The sequence below is a fragment of the Kogia breviceps genome, chromosome 11, assembly GCF_026419965.1.
Source record: "Kogia breviceps isolate mKogBre1 chromosome 11, mKogBre1 haplotype 1, whole genome shotgun sequence".
Taxonomy (NCBI): Eukaryota; Metazoa; Chordata; class Mammalia; order Artiodactyla; family Physeteridae; genus Kogia; species Kogia breviceps.
In genome coordinates this window covers 11,397,898-11,417,037 of record NC_081320.1, presented here as the reverse complement: position 1 = coordinate 11,417,037, position 19,140 = coordinate 11,397,898, and the positions used below count along the sequence as shown (strand labels likewise).

General features: G+C 41.7%; 1 protein-coding gene across 1 annotated transcript in view; it reads right to left on the bottom strand.

Moving 5' to 3' along the window:
* Window positions 1-19,140, bottom strand: part of MERTK (MER proto-oncogene, tyrosine kinase) — a 112,405-nt gene that overhangs the window by 9,579 nt on the left and 83,686 nt on the right. Inside the window, exons 11-15 of the mRNA XM_059079086.2 lie at window positions 15,864-15,949; window positions 13,982-14,077; window positions 12,962-13,042; window positions 7,335-7,427; window positions 5,691-5,809 (exon numbers count right to left, since the gene is read on the bottom strand). Of these exons, the coding sequence (XP_058935069.1) occupies window positions 5,691-5,809; window positions 7,335-7,427; window positions 12,962-13,042; window positions 13,982-14,077; window positions 15,864-15,949 (475 nt within the window). The remainder of the gene's footprint in view (window positions 1-5,690; window positions 5,810-7,334; window positions 7,428-12,961; window positions 13,043-13,981; window positions 14,078-15,863; window positions 15,950-19,140) is intronic.

The following is a 19,140-nucleotide window of genomic DNA, read 5'->3' as shown; positions in this document are numbered from 1 at the left end:
AATGCAATTCCAAAGATACCGCCAACAATTTTTGTGTGTGTGGCCAGTTAATAACATTCTTTTCACAAGTTATGAGCGCAAATGTGATCCTTGTGTCCTTCTGAGTGGCAGTGAGACAAAGAGGGGAAAAGAAGGGGGTCTGGCTTCAGTGGGGAAGGATCTAATGTTTTTGTTTGTTTTTTTGCGGTACATGGGCCTCTCACTGCTGTGGCCTCTCCCGTTGCGGAGCACAGGCTCCGGACACGCAGGCTCAGCGGCCATGGCTCACGGGCCCAGCCGCTCCGCGGCATGTGGGATCCTCCCGGACCGGGGCACGAACCCATGTCCCCCGCATCGTCAGGCGCACTCCCAACCACTGCGCCACCAGGGAAGCCCCGGATCTAATGTTTTGACAGCAAAAAGCCCATGGAGAAGGAGCTGTTTCCAATTAAGCACCCACATCTGGTATCATTTTATTTTGAAATGTTTCAAAAGAGACTTTTTTTTTCTTCTGGACAGAAAGCAGGATGGTCTTTACCCCTTATCATGGGATCAAAGTACCACAAGTAAGTATTCAGGAATTTCCATTTTTGTTTCTCTAGGGCCTTCCTGTAAGTTTTAACAGCCTGATGTGTTTTTTCTATGTTGTAAAAATCAAACCAGACTGCATGTTAGAAAACCTGCTGTGTTGGGACTGATTAGAGGCTGATGACTAATGAAGACTTCTGTGTAGTAATTCAATGTTTTAGTGCAGTCAGAGCCCTAAAGAAAAGGGTTCACAAAGTTCCTAGAAATCATAAATGGGTCCACCCATGATATATTCTTCCCCAAGGCATTGGATTTATGGTTTATTCTATATGGCACATGAGTCTTCTAAAGTGGTACTCGTGAAAACACTGAATTTTTTTTTTTTTTTAAATTGGGCTGTGCTGGGTCTTAGCCGTGGCATGCAGGCTCTTAGCTGAGGCATGCGGGATCTAGTTCCCTGACCAAGGATCAAACCCAGGCCCCCTGAGTTGGGAGCATGGAGTCTTAACCACTGGACCACCAGGGAAGTCTTGACACTGAATTTTTAATGATCTACATTTCTCAACTAAGACACGTGTCAATCACAGACTGTATATATAACAAAAATGCTTTATCCTTTACCCTTACATAATGGAGTTGTTAAAAAAAAATGTAAGTAAATCAGGCATGAACGCCTTATGCCTCTGTTCTATATATCTGGGGCATTTGATTTTCTGGATGCTAATTTCCAGGAAAGGATTTGAGTGCTAAGAAATATCAAATCTGCTGACATTCATGGAAGTATAATGAATATCAGGTGCTTAGTCATTCGTGTTATTTTTTTCCAAGCAGAACTATGTTAATCTTGCAGACTGTGACCAAAGGTCATTTAAAAGAGCATTGTGTATGGGCTTCCCTGGTGGCGCAGTGGTTGAGAGTCCACCTGCCTATGCAGGCGACATGGGTTCGTGCCCCGGTCCGGGAGGATCCCACATGCCGCAGAGCGGCTGGGCCCGTGGGCCATGGCCGCCGAGCCTGCGCGTCCGGAGCCTGTGCTCCGCAATGGTAGGGGCCACAAAAGTGAGAGGCCCGCATACCACAAAAAAAATAAAAAAGTAAAATAAAATAAAAGAGCATTGTGTGGTAAAACTAATAAATGAGGTCAATAAGGTTTGCAGGATACTAGACTGACATACAAAACTCAACTGCATTTCTACACACTAACAATGAACTGTCTGACAATGAAATTAAGAAAACAACATCTACAAAAGAATCAACAACAAAATACTTAGGAATAAATTTAACAGAAGAAGTGCAAAACTTATACTCTGAGAACTACAAAAGGAAAGAATTAAATTAGTTTCTAAATAAATGGAAAGGTATCCAGTGTTCATGGATTGGAAGAGCAGGCGTGCTATTCACACAGAGGACAGAATGGCACCCAGGTCCTGCTGAAGAAGCACATTTATATGACTGAGACCTATTCTTGGGCCACTCTAGCAGGACCAGAAGGTATTTATTGCCAAGGAACTGACTGATAAGGCAGCAGAAATTTGAATAAAAGCTTGATTTTCTAGTTTGTCTATGATGCATTTTGTGACTCTCAGCTTTACATGTGGCTACAAAGTGTCAAAATATGAAACTACATTCCTTTTAAAAACATTCCTTTTAAATTTTTATAAAACCTGGGAGTTTCCATCATTGGAGATATACCTTATATTTTTGCAAATTGAAACTATTCATTAGTCAGTAAAATGCTGTGTACTTGTTTCCTTGTTATTCTGTTCCAGCAGTACTTTTGGCAGACACAAACTGATTCTATAATTTATACAGAACGGCAACAAAACTAGAACAGCAAAAACAATTCTGAAAAAGTAGGATAAATTTGGAGGAATCACATTACCCGATTTTAAGACAATAAAGCTACAGTAATCTCAATGGTGTGACAGGGGCGAAGGATGGCACATAGCTTAATGGAACAGAACAGAAAACTCAGAAATAGACTCACACGTGTACAACTGATTTTTCACAAAGGTGCAAAAGCAATTAGTGGATTAAGGATAGTTTTTTCACAAGTGATGCTGGTCATCTATGTGCAAAAAAAGCAACAAGCTAAATTTCACACCTCACACAAAAATTAATTCAAAATGGGTCACAGACTTAAACGTAACATATAAACCCACAAATTTTTAGACGAAAATCTTTCTGATCTGGAGTTAGGCAAAGAGTTCTTAGAAATGACAGTGAACGTATGATCCATTAAAAGAAAATACTGATGAACTATACTTCATCAAAATTTAAATTTTTTTTGCTCATGTTAAGAGAATACAAAGCCAAGCTACAAAGTGGGAGAAAAGTCTTTGCAAATCACATATCCAACAGAGGAACTGCAGCTAAAGAACTCTCAAAACCCAACAAGAAAACCAACAACCCAATTAAAAAATAAACAAAAGACTTTAACAGACACTCACCAAAGAGGATATAAAGATGGTAAATAATAAAAAATAAAAAATAAAAAATAAAAAAATAAATAAATAAAGATGGTAAATAAACACAAGATGCTCAACATCATTAATCATTAGGGAAATGCAAATAAATTTCATGATAAGCTATCACTATACACCTATCAGAACAGCTAAAAAAAAAAAACAAAACAAAAAACTACAGATGATACCAAGTGCTAACAAGAATGCAGAGCAACTGAATTTCTCATACATTCCTGGTGGAAATGTAAAATGGTATAGCCATTCTGGCAAGTAGTTTAGCAGTTAACTATAAAGATAAACATACATTTTCCATATGACCTAGCATCCCATTCGTGGGTATTTAGTCTAGAGAAATGAAAAGTTATGTTCACTCAAAAACCTGTATGTGAATTTTTATAGCAACTCAAAATTGTCATAGGTCCTTCAATAGGCAAATGGAAAGAGAAAACTGTGATACAGCCATACAATAGAAGCCTACACAGCAATAAAAAAAGCAATGAACTGCTGATACATGCAACTTGGATGGCTCCCAAAGGCATAATGCTGAGTGAAGGAAGACAGTCTCAAAGAATTACAAACTATATAATTCCATTTATACGGCATTCTCTAAAAGACAAAACTATAGTGATGGAGAACAGATCAGTGGTTGTCAGGGGTTAGCCATGTGGGCAAGGTGTAACTACAAAGGGGTAGCAGGAGGAGGAGTTTTGAGTGATGGAATTGTTCTGTATCCTGATTGTAATGGTAGTATATGAATCTATACGTGCATTAAAATTTATATAACTATAGACCAGAAAGGGAAAAAAGTCTTTTTTTTCTGTATGATAATTTTAAAATATTTTTATAAAGGATATAAATGGCCTATTTCTCTTCTACAAAGATTCAAGAAAGACATCCAATCTGAGCCTCACTCCACTTGCACAGGGGTCCAAAAAAGGGAGGAGAGTTAAGCTTCACAAGATGGATGGTTGTTGGTCATCAAACAAACCTGTGTATTTTTATTTTTTTTACTACAGAAATCACTCTTGTGAAATATGAGATCCCCCCCCTGCAAATTATTAGAAAAATCATATAATATACCAGGAAATTAAATGTAGGCAAAATCACTCATCAACATGAAGCAAAATCCATTCAAGAGGATGCTATGCAGCCATTCACAGACATCTGTCTGGAGGCTGCCCTGTCGGGCAGGGGCACCCATGGGATGCGGTGAAGAAGAACTAAAGGCATGGGGTCTGCAGCCAGTTCTGCCTTCACCACTGCTGATCTGTGCCTCAGTTTCCTCACCTGAGAGTCTATTAGTAACTAATTATTATGGTGGCTGTGCCATTGCTATATGGGAAACACAGGCTGGCCTCTGCCAAACGTTTGAGAAATGTTAGCCCCTGTTGTTGGCCTACAGACAGATGTGTACATACTGAGCCCCTGCCTGTGAAACACACAGATATGGAATAAACGGTTGCGATGTGAATGTCCAAGGATGCCAATGTTGCGAATTATGGGTAATTTTTTCTTCTTCTCCAGGCTTCTTATAATGTTACTGTCTGTTTCTTGGGGGACGGGGAAGAGAAGGAAATCACTCAGCCATGCGGAGTCCCCTACTTTGGATTAGGCCCTTCACCTCTTTGGAGGAGCCCCAGTGACTCTGTAATAGCTCCGTGATGTGGCTACAAGTTCCTGTCTCTGGTTAGTATTTGTGCTGGTGAAAGACTTAAAGAAGCCATGAACAAAATAGGTGTGAGCACAGGACCATGGAGGTAGCTAAATAAAGGAAGGAGCTCACTTTCCCATTTAGGTCCCTTACACCATCCCTGGAAAGAAGAGAACAAGTACAAGAAAAAGGAAAGCAAAACTCTCCTGGCCTGTTCATAACACACAGGCCTAAACTACCAACAGGGCAGCAAGACACAGGGAAGAAGCCTCCAGAAAATGTTCCCCCTAAATCGGGTCTCAAGTTTCATGTTTTTTTTTTTTTTTCAACTGCCTCGCCATATTAGAAATAAATGGCTGTTCCTACAGGTTCACCTGTCTCTTGCGATGAGGACCTTCCCCGTGAAGCTCCCCAGACACCATCTTATTACTACTATCTCATCACAACTCTTTCCACCACCTGTGACCAGTGGGCGGGGTGTTTCCGTCTAAGAGCTCGTTTCCATTTGGTGTCTCTGCGCTGTGGGGCTTCAGGGCAGGATTTGCCCTGTGGGGTCTGTGCTCTTCTCAGGGGCACCGTGGAAGGCAGGCAGGCTGGCCCACCAATTGCCAACACACTTTCTGATTCTGAGGACAGAGCGGCTCAGGATAAAGAGAAACATGGATGGAGCCAATTCCCCCTCAGGGTCTCTGAAAAACAACTCAGTGCAACTTCTCCCTGAAAACTGAGATAGCTCCGGCACTCAGTAATTTCAGAGTGAACGATCTAAAAAGAGGAGAAAAGAGGAGACTTTCAAGGAAAGAGACCACTCTGACAGCAAGAGGGGCCCATTCTTTTCCACTCCCAGCCTGCTTCTCCCTCACATAAAACAGGAATAATGAAATCTATGGGCAGGCCGGCTATGAGGACCACATTTCAACCCCCAGGGTGCACAGTGAGCACTGAACAGCGGCCAATGTCCCCTCCTTCCCTCCTTCATTTTCTAGGTTAGACGCTGGTGTCGTCCAGGCCCTGTCACGGGAGCCCCAAGCACTGTTCAGAGGCCATGCAACTGGGTGACTGATTACCTTTGGTCCTGTCTCCAATCGCGAATAGAGTAAATAGGTGTGCAGATCCCCGTATTTCATGAAGGGTAAAATCACCATGGGCCTGGGGATGCCTTGAGGGCTAATTTCTATACACACACCTGGAATTAAAAACAGAGAGTAAGTTACAAAGAGCCCTTGTTACCAGTGACCACAAAAAGCACTGCAGGAGCACTGGCCAAATTGAAAACATGTGCTCTCAAGTTAACCGTTAAAAAAACAAAACAAAACCCTCACAACTCACACGCTGTATTCTAGAATATGGAACACACACTGGGTCCACTTTTTGGTATTTCTTTTTCTTTCAGACTAGTGCCAATCTTTGCGTGAAAGCTCTCAAAAATTAATTGATACCAAGTACAGCCATCTATAAACCCACGGCGTTTTTGTTATACTGAGTCCAAGTGAGGGGTAGTGACTGCAGCAGAATGCAAGGGCAAACTAGTTTCATGTGATGGTTAAATATTTAATCGTATGAAGAAGTCCCCTGCAACCAAATGCTTTTTTAAAACTATTGGAAGAATTCTGAGGGCCAATAGGTGAAATTCACATCTCTAAATGTTAACACATACACGGGGGGTGGGGTGGGGTGGGGGTGGGGTGGGGACACACATCATTTGTCATGGATGCTAGAATCAGAGCCTGTCACCTGAGATCAAGCTTACAATGCTCTTGCACATGGTGGTGCAATTACAAAGCGCCATTGTTCTCCGAGTCTGCTGAAGTCAATAGTTACAAATGAGCAACAGTAGTTTCTCTGACATAACATTGTCTCCAGTGTCCATCATAATAAAACTTTGAAAGTTCCCCAAAGAATTTAGCATTTATCAAGTCACAGGACAGCAAAGAAAAAAAAGTCAGCACAATATTCAATTATTTTTAGGTCGCTCTTCCCTCCTGGAATAGTATCACACAGCAACCACTTGATACGGGCTCTCCATTTTGTATTTTTTAGCAAACAGTGCCACAAAACCAAATTCTGCCTATTAAATCACTGACTCAAATCACTTGAATCAAGTGCCATGAAATTGTCAGTGTAGATCCCAAGAAATCAGTACCTGAAGTATGTCAATAAATTGTTTCTCAAAGATGATCTATGGAATTTGTCTACTTTTACAGCTTTATTCCACTAGCTTTTGATTCACAGATAAACTAAATCAATACAAATTATAGCATAACCAGCTTTCAAGTCTTGTAACTGGGGTAACCGGGGGCTGTTTTAATCCACAATTGTCTAGAACTCTGTGGACACTAAACATTCCTGAGCCCACTGATGTCCAGGAAAATGCAGGCCTATTTTTACAACCAGCCTCAGAAAATATAACCGTAAGAAGTCTTTTGGGTGAAAACTCCCTTATTTTTATTTTATTTTATCTTATTTTTTGCCACACTGTGCGGCTTGCAGGATCTTAGTTCCCTGACCAGGGATCGAACTTGGGCCCCCTGCAGTGGAAGCGCCCAGTCCTAACCACTGGACCGCCAGGGAAGTCCCGAAAAACCCGATGTTATAAATCGCTTCGGAGTTATACAAAGTGTAAAATTTATCCGTCCCAGAGATTTTTCCTGTGGCCCAGAGTGGGTCAGCCGAGCCCCTCCGGCCACCCGGTCCTCTGTTTCTCTGAGTACCTAGGAGCCGGATGACGTTTGGGTGGTTGAAGTCTTTCATGCACGCAGCCTCGCTGAGAAACTCCTCAATCTCTCGCTGCGAAAAGTTGTCCACTAGAAAGAAACGACAGAAAATGTTAGGCACGAATTATTTACTCAGAGGAGGGGAGGGGGCAAGAGCAATTTTGTTCTTTAAAAGTAAAATCAGGAAAAGGCAAAATGATAGCAACGGTAAACAGATGAGTGGTTGTCAGAGACTAGTGGGGGGGGGATAAATAGATGACGTATAGGGATTTTAGGAAGGTGAAACTTCTGTATGACCCTGGAATGGTGGACACAGGGCATTATGCATTTGTCAAAACCCACAGAACATACAACACAAGGTGAACCCTAATGTAACCTATGAGTTTCAGTTAATAATGTAACACTACGGGTTCATCAATTATAAAAAATGTACCACACCCATGCAAGATGTTAATAGGGGAGACTGTGTGAGGGGAGGGGGCATATGGGAACCCTCTACTTTCTGCCCAATTTTTTTTTTTTTTTCAGCTGAGCTGCAAGGCATACGGGATCTTAGTTCCCTGGCCAGGGGTCAAACCCATCATGCCCCCTAGAGTGGAAGCCCCGAGTCTTTTAATTACTGGACTGCCAGGGAAGTCCCTGCCCAGTTTTTCTATAAACCTAAAACTGCTCTAAAAATGAAAGCTTATTAGTTTAAAAAAACTAAAGTCAAATCCAACTGATCTGTTGCAATGATTTTTGCCTTCAAAAAAGAAAGAACACATGCTTCTCTCTCTCACCACGTTTCTTGCAAGTCTGGTTACCCAATCACGCCTTGTGAACTAGATGCACTTGCATACCAAGTTTCTGGAATTAAGCCAATTTAAGGGAAATATTTAAAATTCTATATTATGCTAAGTGAAATAAGCCAGTCACAGGACAAATCCTGTATGGTTCCACTTTTAGGAGGTATTTAGAGAAGTCAAATTCACAGAGACAGAAAGTAGAATGGTGGCTGCCAGAAGCAGGAGGGGTCATGGGGGATGGAGGGCTGTTGTTTAATGGGTACGGAGTTATGGTTTTGCAAGGCGAGAAAGTTCTGGAGATGGATGGTGGTGACGGTTGCACAACAGTGTGAATGTACTGAATGTCCCTGAACTGTACTCTTAAAAATGGTTAGGATGGGGCTTCCCTGGTGGCACAGTGGTTGGGAGTCCGCCTACCGATGCAGGGGACACGGGTTCATGCCCCGGTCTGGGAAGATCCCACATGCCGCAGAGCGGCTGGGCCCGTGAGCCATGGCCGCTGCGCCTGCACGTCTGGAGCCTGTGCTCCGCAACGGGAGAGGCCACAACAGTGAGAGGCCCGTGTACCGCCAAAAAAAAAAAAAAAAGAAAAAAAAAAAGAAAAATGGTTAAGATGGTATATTTTATGTTATGTGTATTTCACCACAGTTAAAATCAAACACAAAGCCAAGCATGCCTTAGGGAATCTGCTTTAACAGGGGGGAAGTGTTGATTGAAATTACATGTAAGAGCATGTAGTACAGGGTCTGTACCTCCTATGGGCTTAAGATATATTAACCTTCCTATCAAAGCAAATTTAAGCAAAACAATTCTATAGACCTGCAAAATGTCTGCCAACTTTCCCCAAACAACCAGGTGAAGTGGGCAAACCCTTTCCCCAGGGTCTAACCCCTCCAGGCAAATGTAGATGAGCCTGGGATTCAGAGGCCAGAGACCGGGCTTTTAATCTTTGATAATTAGCATCTATGCAATTCACATACAAGTTACTCTAATTAAGTTAAAGGATAGCAGAGCCAAGGCCAGAGAGGAAACAGGTTCCAGGCCCAGTTCCTTTTACTAGGGTCCCTAAACTTTCTACTCGGTGAATTGGGATAACTGATGGAAGGAGCCTTCCCAGGGACACACTGAGAGGTTAACAGAAAAATGAAAGAGGCAGGAAGGATGCTGACTGTGGCCTGATACCCAGACTCGGTTCCACACCGGGTTCAGCTCCAGTAAGTACTCTAAATTCAGGTTTTCTCAGTCTATGGAGGAGATTACCCACACTTACTTCCTAGTTGTACTGATTTCCTGCTCCTGCTGTACTGATGAAATGTGGGAATAACTGCAGTGCCCTTTGGCACACAGTAAGAATTACATAAGTATTGGCCATTATTATGTATATAAAAAGCAAAAAGCACCAGCCCATCTGACTTATTGGTTATTATGGTTATTTTTTATATTTAAATTAAAACTTCAGCCTCCAATTCTGGTTAAGAAGTCTCAGTACATGCTTATAATCTAACTGATGCTTTAATGCCCAATAAACAGTGGATTTAAATTTTAGGAAGAGGGCTTCCCTGGCGGCGCAGTGGTTGAGAGTCCACCTGACGATATGGGGGACGTGGGTTCGTGCCCCGGTCCGGGAAGATCCCACATGCCGTGGAGTGGCTGGGCCCGTGAGCCATGGCCGCTGAGCCTGCGCTCCACAACGGGAGAGGCCACAGCAGAGGGAGGCCCAGGTACCGCAAAACAAAACAAAACAAAACAAAACAAAACAAAATTTTAGGAAGCAACCAATTTTACTTTACCCCTTGATCAAAAATAATATTGAATATATACAAGGGGTAAATGAGAAAGCAATATTAAGAGCATTAACAAACAGCACCAAATAATTTTCCTCTATGAATTGTGAAGACAACTGCAGGTGAATGGTGTATGATCATGGTCAATTTCATGGATGCCCAGCTGGACACCTGAAGAACCAAACTTAGACAATCATGTGTCTCCAGGCCCTGGAGATGCTTCCTGGAGAAGGGCATGGGGGGCCCCGTTATCATGTTCCACCAATGCAGTCTGGTCAATCTATGGTAAGGAAAACTCTGGCCCGACCCTCCTCCTTTCTAGCTATTTGATTTGGACAAGTCACCACCTTTCTGAGCCTTAGTTTCCTTGTCTGGATGGACATGGGTACAGATTCTGAAGAGCTCTAACTGGCATCTGCCACTATATATATATATATATATATATATATATATATTTTTTTTTTTTTTTTTTTGTGGTATGCGGGCCTCTCACTGTTGTCGCCTCTCCCATTGCGGAGCACAGGCTCCGGACGCACAGGCTCAGTGGCCATGGCTCACGGGCCCAGCCGCTCCGCGGCATGTGCGATCCTCCCGGACCGGGGCACGAACCCGTGTCCCCTGCATTGGCAGGCGGACTCTCAACCACTGTGCCACCAGGGAAGCCCTCTGCCACTATTTTTGTCAACACTGTACTTCATTCTCCTCCATGCTGCAACCAAAGTGAACTTTCTAGAATGTAATAATATGCTCTTGTCCTCATTTGCTTAAGACTTTTTTTTTTTTTTTTTTTTTTGCGGTACGCGGGCCTCTCACTGTTGTGGCCTCTCCCGTTGCGGAGCACAGGCTCCGGACGCACAGGCTCAGCGGCCGTGGCTCACGGGCCCAGCCGCTCCGCGGCATGTGGGATCTTCCCGTACCGGGGCACGAACCCATGTCCCCTGTATCGGCAGGTGGACTCTCAACCATTGCGCCACCCGGAAAGCCCTGCTTAAGGCTCTTAATAGCGCTTTACTACTTGTGGGATGAAAACAGATTCTGTGTGATGACTTATCAGGCCCTTCCTGACCCAGATGGAAGCATTCTTCCCAGCTCCTTTGGAGACTGCAGTTTATAATCATAGCTCTTGATATGCCTTTGACCAAAAAATATTTCTCCTCTCTCTGGGAATCTTATTTTCCAGGCAGTCCACAGCTTCCTGCAGACCACACAACCACCCTCAAGTGAGGAAGTGAACCCACCAAAATAAGCCAGACCAATCCCTGGGGTCAGATGCTGCTACCAGCTCAGCCCTGCCTTGGAAATTCATGCTTTACTTTGGAATCATTATCTCTACTAAATGATAAGAGAAGGGGAGGGAGAGAGTAAAAATAACAAATGTTATTGCCTTGAGTGTGCTGGGGCTCCGGGTGGGCCACCCCAAAATATGTCACAATGGCATATTGATTATTTTGAATTACAGTTACTTAGGAAATGGCCAGTGCAAGAGGGACACCCTGACACTCCTTTCTGTCTTCCTGAAAGCAGGAAATAACTCTCTCATGTGAAAGATGAAGGACACCCTTATCGCCAGAGATAGGGAATTCTGGCTGAAGAAGCCTGAATAAACAAACCTTGTTATTTCTTTCTTTCTTTCTTTTTTAACATCTTTATTGGAGTATAACTGCTTTACAATGGTGTGTTAGGTTCTGCTGTATAACAAAGTGAATCAGCTATATGTATACATATATCCCCATATCCCCTCTCTCTTGAGTCTCTCTCCCACCCTCCATATCCCACCCCTCTAGGTGGTCACAGAGCACCCAGCTGATCTCCCTGTGCTATGCGGCTGCTTCCCACTAGCTATCTATCTTACATTTGGTAGTATTTATAATTCCATGCCACTCTCTCACTTCGTCCCAGCTTACCCTTCCCACTTCCCGTGTCCTCAGGTCCATTCTCTACGTCTGCATCTCTATTCCTGTCCTGCCCCTAGGTTCTTCAGAACCATTTTTTTTTAAGATTCCATATATATGTGTTAGCATATGGTATTTTTCTCTTTCTGACTTACTTCACTCTACATGACAGACTCTAGGTCCATCCTCCTCACTACAAATAACTCAGTTTCGTTTCTTTTTATGGCTGAGTAATATTCCATTGTGTATACGTGCCACATCTTCTTTATCCATTCATCTGTCGATGGATACTTAGGTTGCTTCCATGTCCTGGCTATTGTAAACAGAGTTGCAATGAACATTGTGGTACATGACTCTTTTTGAATTATGGTTTTCTCAGGGTATATGCCCAGGAGTGGGATTGCTGGGTCATATGGTAGTTCTATTTTCAGTTTTTTAAGGAACCTCCATACTGTTCTCCATAGTGTATCAATTTACATTCCCACCAACAGTGCAAGAGGGCTCCCTTTTCTCCACACCCTCTCCCTTGTTAGTTCTTTAAATTGACTACCCCAAGCCCAAACTTTGAGCTTTGCTTTGATTCTTTACTTATTGAGCACCTAAAACCCACATTTCTTTGTCCTGTCAATTCCTCACAAATTTACTATTTCTTTGTCTAAAACGTATAAAAGCTGCCTCTTTGGCCACTTCGTAGGTCCCATTTCTATGACATTTCCTGCACATGAATTAAAACTTATTTCTTTTTCTCCTGTTAATCTGTCTTGTGTCCGTTTTATTAGGCCAGCCACAAGAACTTAAAAGGCGTGGAGGGGGAAATTTCCCCCTCCCTGACAAGTATAAAGAATATATAATATTCTGAATCACTTTGCTGTACATCTGAAACACTGTAAACCAACTATACTTCAATAAGTAAATACATAAATGAATGCATACATAAATAAAACCAAACATTAAAAAAAAAGAATATATGATGCAGGTATGAAGAGCTCATTACAGTAAGTTACCATCTGTGACCTTAACAGTGCTCTGGATGGCCTTCTGACCCATTGGTGACCGAGACCATGACATATGAACTCCATCATTCATCACTGGCCTGACGAAGTGCCGGGTACTGAAGCAGCTGCCCACCCCTAGAAGAATGGGTTTCATCAGGGTTAACTCACACTTCATGGTTTTCACGGCCACTTTCTGAGAGGTCCCATCCTGCTGATTAAGATTTCCTTCCATGACAGACCCAAACTCTCCTGTGAAGTAAAACAACATCTGTATTGACCTTGTGCAAAATCTCTCTTGCCCACAGAAATGCAATAGCACCGTAGCTGCTGTTTTCACGTGGCTCCATTGTGACCCCAGCACAGCAGCCGGGCAGAGCTGGCCAGGTCACCCCCACTGGTAAACCCAGGGCACAGGCCATGCCCTAGCCTCCTGCTTGTCACAAGCTTGGTTGGCTCAGACTTAGCTCAGCTCATCACTTTATTAAGCATCACAACTGATTCAAGAAACTTACAAGACGACATGGAAATTGTTACTGACATGCATCAAGTACCGACTCTTAATACCATTATCATTTATCCTAAGACCATTTTGACAAATATGTATTTTCACCTCTGTTCCTATTTAATTAGGAAGGTGACAAGAATAGTAAACTTAAGAACTAGAGGAATAAATTGAAAGTATATAGGAAGCCGACCAATGAATTGCATGCTTTTTTTTTTTTTTTTCGGTACGCGGGCCTCTCACTGCTGTGGCCTCTCCCGTTGCGGAGCACAGGCTCCGGACGCGCAGGCTCAGCGGCCATGGCTCACGGGCCCAGCCGCTCTGCGGCATGTGGGATCTTCCCGGACCGGGGCACGAACCCGCGTCCCCTGCATCGGCAGGCGGACTCCCAACCACTGCGCCACCAGGGAAGCCCCGAATTGCATGCATTTTAATGAAGAAAGGAAATTACTATTTTTCAAGAGCCTACTGTGTTTGTTAGGTTCTGCAGAGGCCCTTTTCATAGGCCAAATCTGAGTTTCAAAAATCACTATTTACTTTATCATTTTAAAAGTTGTAAGATAGAGCTATTTGTATTATAACTTAAAGTCACAAAAATGGTATTTTATTTAATAAACATATATTTTTTAAATGACTGTGAACTGCTTACCTTCTTACTCATATTTGAAAAGAATTAAACTGCTTACCTTCACCCAGAATTTTTCCAAGAATTAGAAGGTTCCTGTCAATCACGACATCCTCTAGTTTATTTTGCAGTTCCTCACTGACTCCCAAGCTATGTACTATAAAAGGAGTCACAGAACATACATGACCTGTCAGTATGCTCCCTTTCATCTGAATATAATGAAAATTGTATATAAAGTATAAAGTCCTATAAAAAAGTTAAAACATTTTTCTCATTTTATATCCATAGCTCTCCCCCCAAAATGCCAGTAGTAAAATATCACACTTAATCTTACTTAATGATTAAACTGAGTAAAATGAACCTTTCAGGGCAAAAGTAATCCTGAAGGATTATAAAAATCAGAACCATATTTCTCTTCCCATTGGGTGGTAGCAGCAGCTGGCAATCAGATTCACGCAGGGGAGCTTTGCCCTTTGACTCAAAGGAGTGAGGAAGGTAAGTAAATATTCTTTCTTTTCTTTTTTTTTTTTTAATTTAAAAAATTTATTTATAAATTTATTTGGCCGCGCCGGGTCTTAGTTGCAGTCCGCGGGATCTTAGTTGCCACGTGAGGGATCTTCGCTGCGTCACGCGGGATCTAGTTCCCTGACCGGGGATCAAACCTGGGCCCCCTGCATTGGGAGCTCGGAGTCTTAACCACTGGACCATCAGGGAAGTCCCAAGTCAATATTCTTTCTAGTGGAGCATTTACTAGTATACCCCTAACTGTGGGATACAAAAAAGTCATCAGGACACCTCCCCTGCCCTCCCATGCCAGGGAAGGTGGTACAGAATCCACAGGAAACATGTAGAGAACAAGGTACAGTTTGTTTTCCATATGGTATATAGAACCTTATGATAATGACACAGAAAGTGCTAAATTGAATACTTGGTGGGGACTGAAGATTAAGATTTTCTATGAGGTGCAGATATGCAGCACAGACAATCAGTGTTATCAATAAAAGTCGTTAACCAGGAGAGGGAGACCAATTCAATAGCCATTTGGCAAATGATTCAGTTTGTGCCATAGTTACGGAATGAGCAAGACTTTGAAAGAAAAAAAAAATGTGGTAATTAGAAAGGACACATTAGCTCTTGGTGAAAAAATTTTACCCAAATAGTGCTTCAATCAAGGAAAGAAATTGGTCTAAAAGACAGATTTTTTAAAATGCAAGAATAGACGTCTAAAAGGCAAAACTTCTAGATTAGAGAAGTAATAACATCCTACATCAAATGAGTTTTTGTTTCATAGTAACCTGCCTTCCATCATCCTTATATTTATTTGTTGTTTGTTTTGTTTTTTGGCAAACATCCAGAAGCTTGAATTTGATAATATTCACACACTTCCAACACTGTTTCTGAAATTATTCAAGAACACAGCTATCTGTCTATTCTCATTCTTTGAAATTAAAAGAGTTCCCACTCTGATTCAGCAAAGCTCAAACCGTAACTGTCACAAAGTATGTAGCAAATTGTTCCCTGACTTGGTTGCCAGGAAAAAACAGGAAATGAACTCAAGATTATGACAGTTGCTTTGCTGTTTCCTTTGAATCTCTCTGGCCACATCTTCTCCTCTCACCCTGAGAGTCCCTTCTTCCCTCCATGTTTCATGGCATCAGGAGTCCTTAACCCCGGTCACTTCACCGTGGGTCCAGCTCCAGATTTCCGGGAAACCGGTCAGTAGGGAAGCCCAGGGCCATGTCTGACTCTTTACTTGTTGGTTTCCAGAGACATTTTGCACATTAAAGATAGACATTCTTCCGGCAAAAAAAAAAAAAAAAAAAAAAGATAGACATTCTCCGACCCCTGTGGCTTTTGTTAGAAATCTATCAATTAATTTGTGGTTTTCTTTGCTCTCAACTATTTTAACTTTTGCCAAAAAAGAGAAATGAGAGTCAACTTACAGGTGAGTTCAATGGCTCGCCGACAGAAGGACTTCTTTGCTATGTAACTGACAACCAATTCTGAATCCTCCTCTGTGAAGGCGCTCCTGGGTGAATGAGAACAGACATCTCACACAAGAAGCAGAAGGCTACCCAGGTTGGGGCTGGTTCCACAAGATGCTACTAAGCTGCTGCCTGTGAGAAGGGCTCTTCTAGTACAAAACCCTTTCTCACTGGGAGAAATAGGCTTCGTTCCTTAGATCCATTTTAGGCTTACCCGGCAATATCAAACAACCCTGTCTAGGAACCAGCAAGAGCTGAGAACAGCTGATAAGCTCCCAACGGCCAAAGCTGTAACAATTTGAGCAACACGATAAAGTCGTATTGCATTATAACCCAAAGTATAAAATGAATATCCATGAGTCCACACTGATAATACACACACACACACACACACACACACACACACACACGTGTGCGTGTGTATATATGTGTGTAAATAAATAAATAAATAAATTGGGGGAGAGAGAGAAGTCTCCTGTGCAGAATTCCAAATATTTTATATAGATACTCTGTCTTTAAGAGATGGGGTTAGCGTTAACTCCTTACCCTGTAAGTGTGAGCTGCATATACTGTCTTGCTTCCTAAGAGTCCAGTATAAAAAGGAAGAAAAAATAACTATGGTGGAGAAATCAGGCAGACACCACCTCAGCCAACTGATCCGGATCGACATCAACAGTGATAAATCATGCTGACAGTGTGTACCCTTGATGTAATGGGGCGAAGACGGCACTCTACCTCTGTAGCCTTCCACTCAATAACCTGCAACCCCAGTCTCATCATGAGCAGAACATCACACAAATTCCAAGAGAGGGCATTCTACAAAATACCTGACCCGTACTCCTGAAAACTATCAAGTTCAACAAAAACAAAGGAAAGGCTGGGAAACTGCCATGGCCAAGAGGAGCCTAAGGCGACGTGACATCAAAATGTAATGTGGTGTTCTGGATAGGACTCTGGGAAAGAAAAGGGATATTAGGCAAAAACAAAGGAAATCTGAATAAAGTAGGGACTTTGTTAATGACAATGTATTGATATTGTTTGACTGACTGTAGCAAATATACTGTCCTAACAGAAAATGTTAATAACAGGGGACCCTGGATGTGATGTTTATGGAAAGTCTCTGTACTACCTTCTCAATTTTTCTGCAAATTTAAAACTTTTCTGAAAAATAAAACCTATTTTAAAATATCCATCTAGTCACTGTTTTAGACCAATTGGTGGAAAGTACTATGAATTCATGAGTCTAAATTATAGACTTGTATCTTCTACATCACTAATAAGTCATTTTTCTAAGAAGTCTGATTGTGGGGTATAGATGTGCTTTGAGAATCTTGTACTTTCCCATGTGCTATGGACATATTCCTGCAGCATTTTAGGGATGTGAGCACAGCTATTGTCTCCATGGTGAGCCCAAGGCTGGGAATAAAGAGTTTAAATGGTGTTGCTTGAAAATAAATAAATAAATAATAAAAGACTTAACCTCACGTTATCTTGCATATATAGATTATATTACAAGAGAGAACACATTTAAAAAATAATGCATGTGTATGCAAAGTAAAGAATTTGGAAGGATTTATGCCAAAATAGCAACTGAGACCAGGTATAAACCCTGGAGTTACAGGTGGGTTGCACTTTCTTTCAACTATTCTATATAATTTGATTTTTAAAAAACTATAAGAATGTTACTTTTATAAGTAGAAAACAAAGTTATTTTCATTAAAAAATGAACAAATGAAAGGTGCTTGTACAAAATGAACAAATGAATAGGGTGTTGCAGTGAAGACCCAAGGAAACTGACTTCAGTATAAAATAATGTATAAAATAACCTGTGATCAACTTTTCACTTGTTTTCAGTTTCTGCTCAGCTTAATGGTTCTTGGACATAATTTTATTTCTAAATATTTGAAACAGTACTGGAATCTTATTAATATATCTGCTGTACTTTGCAGCCCCACTTTTTGGTAAATTTTAAAACATTCAACCTTAAACTTCTCCAAATTATTATAGCTAGGGTTGAATCAGATAATATCTAAGATCTATTTTGGTGGTAAGCTTTTGGGTTCTGTGGAACCATGAGTTAGTGGAGGACTAGCTGTTAAGAACGTTTTCACATGGAGCATTTTCTTCTGCATCTCTTAACTGCTAGACGATAAGCTACATGTGGGCAGCCCCATGCTTGTCTTGTTCATCTCTCTCCATCCAACCCCTAGAACAGGTTCTGTTTTTGAACATTCCTTCCTTTCTCCACAGATCTGAAATGCAATCTTCATTGTATATTCTATTCCCACACACATATGGGCACCCTGTGATGTCCATACACTGAGTTCTCACCAATACCTCACTGTTCTAATCATTTAACATGTTTTTATACCTAGCAGAATTAGCCCTCTCCACCCAAACTTTTGTGTTTTTCAAAACTGTCTTGGCTGTCTCTGCTCATTTACTCTTCAAGGTAAATTTTCTTTCTTTTTTTTTTTTTTAAGATTTTTTTTGAGGTGGACCTTTTTTAAAGTCTTTATTGGATTTGTTACAACATTGCTTCTGTTTTGTGATTTGGCTTTTTGGCCACGAGGCATATGAGATCCTAGCTCCCTGACCAGGGATCGAACCTGCACCCCCTGCATTAAACCCACACCCCCTGCATTGGAAGGCAAAGTCTCAACCACCAGACTGCCAGGGAAGTCCCTCAGGTAAATTTTCAAATCAGCTTTTATCAACAATCCTGCAGCAATTTAGATGGTAATTATATTGAATTTATGGTTAACTTGGGGAAAAATGATCTCTTGACAAAACTGAGCCTTCCACAATGGAATATTAGTCAGCCATAAAAAGAAATGAAACTGAATTATTTATAATGAGGTGGATAGACCTGGAGTCTGTCATACAGAGTGAAGTAAGTCAGAAGGAGAAAAACAAATACCGTATGCTAATACATATATATGGAATCTAAGAAAAAAAAATGTCATGAAGAGATTAGTGGTAGGACGGGAATAAAACACAGACCTACTAAAGCATGGACTTGAGGATATGGGAAGGGGGAAGGGTAAGCTGTGACAAAGTGAGAGAGTGGCAGGGACATATATACACTACCAAATGTAAATTAGATAGCTAGTGGGAAGCAGCCGCATAGCACAGGGAGATCACCTCTGTGCTTTGTGACCACCTAGAGGGGTGGGATAGGGAGGGTGGGAGGGAGGGAGACGCAAGAGGGAAGAGATATGGGAACATATGTATA